Source organism: Alligator sinensis, unplaced genomic scaffold (genome assembly GCF_000455745.1).
Source record: "Alligator sinensis unplaced genomic scaffold, ASM45574v1 scaffold1170_1, whole genome shotgun sequence".
In the NCBI taxonomy this organism is placed as follows: domain Eukaryota; kingdom Metazoa; phylum Chordata; order Crocodylia; family Alligatoridae; genus Alligator; species Alligator sinensis.
In genome coordinates this window covers 486,550-493,025 of record NW_005842859.1, presented here as the reverse complement: position 1 = coordinate 493,025, position 6,476 = coordinate 486,550, and the positions used below count along the sequence as shown (strand labels likewise).

The following is a 6,476-nucleotide window of genomic DNA, read 5'->3' as shown; positions in this document are numbered from 1 at the left end:
CCAGCCGCCACAGCTCTGCCCTGCCCGGAGCTGGCCCTGCCAAGGAAGGCGGCTGTGCCGGGTGGGCACGTTCACAGGCGTAGCTGAGGCTTCCTTCCTCAGCTCGTTAGTACAGCGCCTCCCAGCCAGTGGGGCCCACGCAATGCCCCAGGACCCCCCCGACAGCCAGTGGGGACGTGTGCTCCAGGCACTCGTGCTCCTTGCTGTGGGGCAGGGGCAGGGGCAGGGCAGGTGCTCTGGTGCGTGCAGGGCTGGCCGCGGTGTGAGCGACGGGGGCAGGTGGGGCAGGCCTGCAGCCCCATCCCAGCTGTCAGAGGTGGCGCTGGGGGCCAGGGAGAAGTGCTGAGCTCAGGCAAGAGAGGATAAAAATACGCCCTAGTCGTCAGCAGGGCTGGGGTCCTGCGGGGACATGGCCCTGCTTCCCCCTGGGCGCTGCCTGGGCCTGTCTCCTGCCAGCCAGGAAAGGCTGGGCGGGGGCCTGGCCTGGAGCAGGATGCGGCTGCAGGGCTGGGCTGGGCTGAGTGTGCGAGGGGCAGCTCCTCTGCCTGGTCGGGGGGTCCTGGCCACCCGGAGGCCCGGCACAGGCTTCTCCGGCGCTCGGAGCCGAGAGCTTTCCCGGGCTGGGCTCTGCCATGGCCCCCGGGCCCAGCCCGGCTGGGATCGGGGGTCTGTGAGCACCAGCATCCCCGCAGGCTCCGGCGCTGGGGCGCGCAGGGGGCGGGGCCGGCATCGCGGGGGCCTTGGCCCGGGGGGAGGGGCCTGGGGGCCGCTGCCGGGATCTGGCTCGCTCCTTTTATGTCCATGTTGAGCCAGAGAAGCATTTGGCTCCAGTCCAGGAGCCTGGAGCTCCCCCAGCCCGGCCGAGGCAGCTGGAGCGAGAGCAGGCCCGGCCGCACTACAGGCAACGCAGGGGGTAGGGGGCGGCCTGGACCCACACACCCATCCCTGCCATCGTGCACCGGGCTGAGCCCTGCTGGGCTCCCACCCCAGCCCCAGCCTGCGGCCCCCACAGAAGATGCTTCTCTCGGGTCCCCGGGGCCGGGGTGGCAGCACCACCCATGTCTGCCTCGAAGCTGCCCCATCCTGGCCTTGGCCCCTGCCCCTCCGCCCCGGGGCCGAGGCTGCTGCGGTGGTGCCGGCTGGGCTGGGCTGGACTTTCCCGCGGCAGGGGGGGCAGCCCCAGCGGGTATCGCTGCTCACGGCTGGGATGAGGTAACGTCTGTCCGCGGACGGGAGATGGGGGAGCGACCAGGGCTGGCCAGGGTGGGAGCGCCTGTCTCCCCCCAGCCCAGACACAAAAGCCTCGGAAATGCCTGTGGTTCAGGCTCCGACAGGCCCGGGCCTGATGCATGGGCTGCGCCGGGACGGCGAAGTTCTGACTCACGCCCGGCTCCCAGGGACGGAGCTGCTCCTGTCTCGGCCGGCAGAGCCGCAGGGGGCACCTGGTCTCTGCGCCAAGGTGGGGCCTGGCCCGGGCCACAGGCCAGGAAAAAGCCCCCAGGATGTGTTGGGGGGGAGGGGGGGACTGGGAGTAGGTACCTGCCCCAACGGGCCCCGCCCAGTGCCCCCAGCATCAGCCAGGGCAGCAGTGTGGGCACTTGGCTTCCCCTGGGGCACGGGGCAGCGTTGCTCACTGCCCGCCTGACTCTCTCCCTCTGTGCCCACGGCAGCTGACACCCAGTGGGAAGGCGGCGCAGGCCGGCGTGGGCGTGGGCGACTGGGTGCTGAGCATCGACGGCGAGAACGCTAGCGCCCTGACCCACATCGAGGCGCAGAACAGGATCCGCGCCTGTGGCGACCGCCTCAGCCTCAGCCTCAGCAGGTGCCAGCCCGGGCATTCCCCTGCGGGGCACGGGTGGGGGGTGCTGGGCTGGGCATGAGCAGGGTACGGTGGGGACCAGGGTGCTGTGGCCTGGTGCAGGGGTGGCAGGAGCATGCCTATGGGAAGTTGCAGGCGTGTGTGCATCTGCTGCTGGTAGTAGCCAGCTGGTCCATGGGAGGCTGTGGAGGTCCCTTTGCCACAGCCCCATCAGCTGGGCCCCCACCACCCAGCGCGGCTGTATGCCCAGGGCACTGCCCAGGCCTGGGGCATCCCACCCGGATGTGGCTCAAGCAGGAGCCTGTGTCTGGCCCTCGCTGGGTCCAGCTGGTGGCTTCGCAGAGCAAGGCTGCCTGTGTCCAGGGCACAGGGTAGAGTGTTGCACGCTGGGCGCCGTGGTGCTGAGGCTGCAAGAGCACCTGCGGCTGCTGCTCACCTGGGCTCCGTCTCTTCTCTTGCAGAGCCCAGAACCTCGTGGGGAAGCCACAGAAGGTACGTGGCGCTAGGGCTGCGAGGGGCTGTCGGGCGGGCTGGGGGGCACCGGGAGACCTGACTGGCAGGACCAGGCGTGGCAGGCAGCTTCCCATGGCTCCACTCGTGGGGCTGGTGGTGCAAGGCCTGGGCACCCGCCGGCTGCCACAGCTGCTTGCTGCCTGCGAGCACCGGGTGAGCTTGGTTTCGTCCTGCGGGCAAGGACAGGGGCTGCGCTGCCCTGCATGGCTGCTCCTGGCTTCCTATTGCTGCCGTGTCGCACTTGTGCAGCTCCCAGGCCCCCCCAACTGCCCATGCAGGGTCTGACCCCGAGGTGGGGGCATCGCCTTGCAGAGCCACTTGGGGCTGGGCACATCCTATATGGCCTTGTACCCGAGCCGGTGCCCCACACCTGTGCCCACGCTTACTGCCCGCGTCGCCAGCCGCTGTCATGTTTTGTCTCCTGCTCAGGATGCCCCCCCCCACTCTGAGCCCCTGAAATACAGCTTTGCGCCCAGCTCCGCCCTCAACAAAACTGCGCGGCCCTTCGGGGCCGGCGCCGCCCCAGTGACGAAACCCGTGACGTACACGCCCCTGGCGCCTGCCAGCGCCCCGCAGCACAATGGGTACGTTGCTGTCCATCACGCTGCCCCCCAGGTGCCCTGGCCCGGCCTGGGCTTGCCCTCGCACCACGGCCTTGCATGCTGGACCCGTGCCCGTGTGCGCCCCCCACCCCACCCCACCCCACCGTGCCTGCGGTGTCCAGTGCCCCCTGGTGGCTGGTGCTGGTGTTGCACTGCAAGAGATGCTGCTGCCCGCCAACTTCTGCGCCCAGGGTCTGAGCTCCCCCCGCCTGCCGGGGCCAGGGTGCCCCAGGGTCCTGTCAGCGTGTGCACGGCCTGCTGCCGGCCCTGCAGTACCGTCCAGTGGGGGGCGCCGTGCGTCTGTGCCTGGGGAGTGCGTCTGGGGCCACGGCTTGGGCGGCTGCTGCCGGCTTCTCTGGGGCCTGCCCAGGACTCCCGCCGTCCTCGCTGGGCCTGCAGTGGGGCTTTGGTGCATCCGAGCCAGGTGTAGACCTCGCGGCCGGAGGAGGGCGGCTGGGACTGGGTCTCTGGTCACGTGGCTTGCGCCGTTGTCCGCTCGCGCCAGGAGGCTCCTGCGGCCCCGGAGCAGGGACAGGGTTGTACGACCGTGTGCAGCGAGGGGGTTCAGCTCTGCAGCCGTCCCCAGCCAGTGTCCATGCAGTGAGGAGCATGGGGACGGCTGAGCCAGGCTCCATGTGGTGCTTGGCTCTGGCAGGGCCTGACCCTGGCCTGCTGGGGTGCGCGGAGCAGTAAGGGGTTGTGCCCCTCCTGGATGGTGCTGGTGCCAGGCGGGCTCTGTGGGGCGGCGTGTTTCCGGGCTTTGCTGCGATACTCCCTGCGGTCCGGGCTAACCTCTCCTCTGTCTTCTCTCCTCTCTCCTCCCGTCTGCTGCAGGTGCACAGCCCTGACAAGTCAGTAAGCCTCTGCCTGCTCTCTCCTGCATGCCCTTCGCTGCCCTTTGCTCTGTTGGGGACCTGCCCTGGAGCCCGGCCCTGCTGAGCGGAGCCCGTGGCTTGGTGGGAACTGGCCTGTGGGCTCTGCCTGCCCAGCACTGCCTCTGTCCGGGGATCCGTGTTCATCTGGGTCCTGACTGGCCCCACGCGGGGGCAGGAGCTGGCCTTGGCCCTGGGGAGAGGTGTGGTGTGCTCAGGGGCCCTGCTGCTGCTGCCACCATTAAGGGGGCCCATGTGCAGTGGTTGTCCAGGCCTGGAGCAGGCGTCTGTGCTGCACTGGCCTGGGCTCTGCCCCTGCGGGGCCACAGGGCTGGGGCTGGGCCTGGGCCTGGGCCTGGGCCTGGGCAGAGCGCAGCTCCTTGGGGCCACCGTGCCCGTGTTTGGCGGGGACAGGTGCAGCTGGGGGGTTTCTCTGGGGTAGTTGGTGGGGTTTCCAGGGGCTGGGACCTCCTCTCCTCTCCTCTCCTTTCCATGAGGCTCCTGCTCTCGTTCTCCTGCCATGCCTCCCTCTCTCTCTCTGCCTGCCTGTCTGTCTGTCTGACTTCCTGGCCCTGCAGGGTCAGTGCCCACCCCCTGGAGGTGCGAGCTCAGGCCCATGAAGACCCCCTGAGCACCCTGGGCCAGTCCTACCTGGAGGACAAGTAAGGCAGGGCTGTGCTGCTGGTTGCTGGGGTCTGGCCGGGGCAGGGTGTTGTGCTCGGGGGTCGTGGGGTGCTGGTGCCTTGGCTTTGGGCCAGGTGCTCTTGTAGGAGCGCTGGGGTGCTGCGGGCAGGGGCTGAGCACCCTGCCCTGTCTACCCAGGCACTCGCTGCGGCTGGAGAGCCCCCCGGGCGTCCCCCACAGCGACTCCAGCAAGAAGCGGCTGATTGAGGACACGGAGGACTGGCGGCCCCGCACTGGCACCACCCAATCCCGCTCCTTCCGCATCCTGGCCCAGCTCACGGGCACAGAGTTCAGTAAGTGCCTCTGGCTCCTGCCCACGCTGGCACCACGCACGCCTTCAGCCGGCCCAGAGGGCTCTGCCCTCCCCACCGGTGCCCTGCGCCGTGGCCCGCCCACCCTCCCAGCACCGCGGGATGGTGGTCCCTGCGGGGTCCGTCCCTCGCCCCTGGCCGCGGGGCTCAGGCACCTCCGGCTGACTCTGACTCTGCTGTTCTTTCTCTTCCGCTCACTGCTCAGTGCAAGACCCTGATGACGAGCTTGCTAAAAAGTCCAGGTAAGGGCGGGGGCCGAGGAGCCCCAGGCTGTGGCGTGAGCCTGGGGGAGCCGGTCCTGGCTGCCCCCGTGGGCATGGAGCTGCCTCCTGCTCCGGCCGTGCCTGACCCTGCTGCCAACTCTCTCTGCCTTGTTCTCCTCTCGCTCTGACCTCTCCTCCCTGCTCTGTCCCTGTCCGTCTGTCTCTCCCTGTCTGTCTGTCCTTTCTTCCTTCCTTTCAGAGAAAAGTTTTTCACGGAGCTGCAGAGCCCGCGCTACACCCGCCTGCGCGACTGGCACCACCAGCGCTCGGCCACCTCCCTCCACGTGTAGTCGTGAGGGCCACGCTCCCCACGGCCCAGCCCTGGCCACAGCTGCACCGGCATCACCGCCCTGGCCTCTTGCCCTGCGGGGACGCTTGGCACACGGTCACTGCTCAGGCGCTGTGCGGAGGGGGTGGGGGCTTGGCCCGGCATGGCCTTGAGCCAGCCCAAGAGCTGTTGCCCACGGCCGCCAGAGGGGAAGGCGGCCCCCGGGCCAGCTGTTCTGCTCTCCCTGTGGCCATGGCCTGGCGGGCAGAGCCCTCTGCCCCCTGGCACCTGCCACACTGGGCAGGCGGCTGGCAGAGCCCCGGGGCCTTTCCCCAATCCCTTTGTGCTGATGCCCCCAGCCAGCCAGAGGGGCCACGGTGTAGGGGCCCTGGCTGGCAGGTCCCACGTGGCCTGGGGCAGCCTGGCCCAGCTGCACCAGTGTTTTGTAGTCCAATAAACGTTCCCGTCCGCATAGCTGCCTCTGCCTCGTCACTGCTGTGCGCGGCCCTCTCACCCGCTGCCTTCGCTGGGCCTTGCCTTGTCCCCGTGCTCTAGTGGAGGTCGTGCAACCCCTGTGCCACCTGTGTCCCAGGGAGGGGCCCTGCTCCCACTGCTGCTGCCATCCTGGGGGTCTGGCCCTGGGGTCATGGGGCCTCCCCCTGCCAGAGCTGGGTCTGGAGTATCCCCTGGGTGCTTGGCTGCCCTTCTCAGCCAGGGCAGGCACCAGGACTCCTCCAGCCCCCATGCCATGCTCCACAATTCCCAACCCGGGGCTCAGGCCCTGCTGCCAGGTGGCTCAGCCTGTGTGCGCACATTTGTCCTCCCCTTGCCCATGGCCTCCTTGCAGCAGCCACAGTGCTGCCGCTGCTGCTCTCTTCCCAAGGCTGGTGCTTTACCCCGGGCAGCCGGGGCGCTGGCATCGGGGCAGGTCCCTGGGCCGCTGCTGGGCCTGCATGTGCTGGGAGGGGAGCAGCCCTTGCCTGCGGGGCATCCAGGCTCGAGTGCAGGCAGGCCATGCATGACTGGGGTCTTTGCCGGTGGGGGGGTCTGGGACGTACGCGTGGACCCGGCACCGCGATGCAAGGACACAAGGTCTTAAACAGCCCTGGCACCGTCACGATGCACCAGACCAGCCACCAGGGGC

The 6,476-nt window shown here is 69.4% G+C and overlaps 2 protein-coding genes across 6 annotated transcripts in view; both read left to right on the top strand.

Moving 5' to 3' along the window:
- Positions 1-87, top strand: part of DOK3 (docking protein 3) — a 4,547-nt gene extending 4,460 nt beyond the window's left edge. The window contains exon 6 of the mRNA XM_025191792.1: positions 5-87. Within this exon, the coding sequence (XP_025047577.1) occupies positions 5-87 (83 nt within the window). The remainder of the gene's footprint in view (positions 1-4) is intronic.
- A 610-nt stretch (positions 88-697) lies between these two features.
- Positions 698-5,804, top strand: LOC102388390 (PDZ and LIM domain protein 7). Of its 5 annotated transcripts, none has more exons than XM_025191772.1 (8): positions 714-1,212; positions 1,671-1,822; positions 2,281-2,311; positions 3,769-3,785; positions 4,385-4,468; positions 4,629-4,783; positions 5,007-5,043; positions 5,264-5,804. In XM_025191772.1, exons 1-8 carry the CDS (start codon positions 796-798, stop codon positions 5,352-5,354), a joined length of 984 nt encoding a protein of 327 aa, XP_025047557.1. In that variant the 5' UTR covers positions 714-795; the 3' UTR covers positions 5,355-5,804. The 5 variants fall into 5 exon arrangements, 4 of the variants coding, with proteins under 4 accessions (XP_025047559.1, XP_025047557.1, XP_025047560.1 ...); XM_025191775.1 differs by lacking the exon at positions 714-1,212 and adding an exon at positions 1,235-1,459; XR_003091785.1 differs by lacking the exons at positions 4,385-4,468; positions 5,264-5,804 and adding an exon at positions 2,762-2,916 and having other exon boundaries at positions 698-1,212.
- The last annotated feature ends 672 nt before the right edge of the window (positions 5,805-6,476 follow it).

What these genes read in the sequence shown, in the direction of transcription:
- LOC102388390 (XM_025191772.1), top strand. Translation starts at nt 796, where the DNA reads ATGTCCATGTTGAGCCAGAGAAGCATTTGGCTCCAGTCCAGGAGCCTG. An exon ending in CTGCTCACGGCTGGGATGAG is followed by an intron (nt 1,213 to 1,670) that starts GTAACGTCTGTC and finishes TGCCCACGGCAG; the next exon opens with CTGACACCCAGTGGGAAGGC. An exon ending in GAGCTTGCTAAAAAGTCCAG is followed by an intron (nt 5,044 to 5,263) that starts GTAAGGGCGGGG and finishes CCTTCCTTTCAG; the next exon opens with AGAAAAGTTTTTCACGGAGC.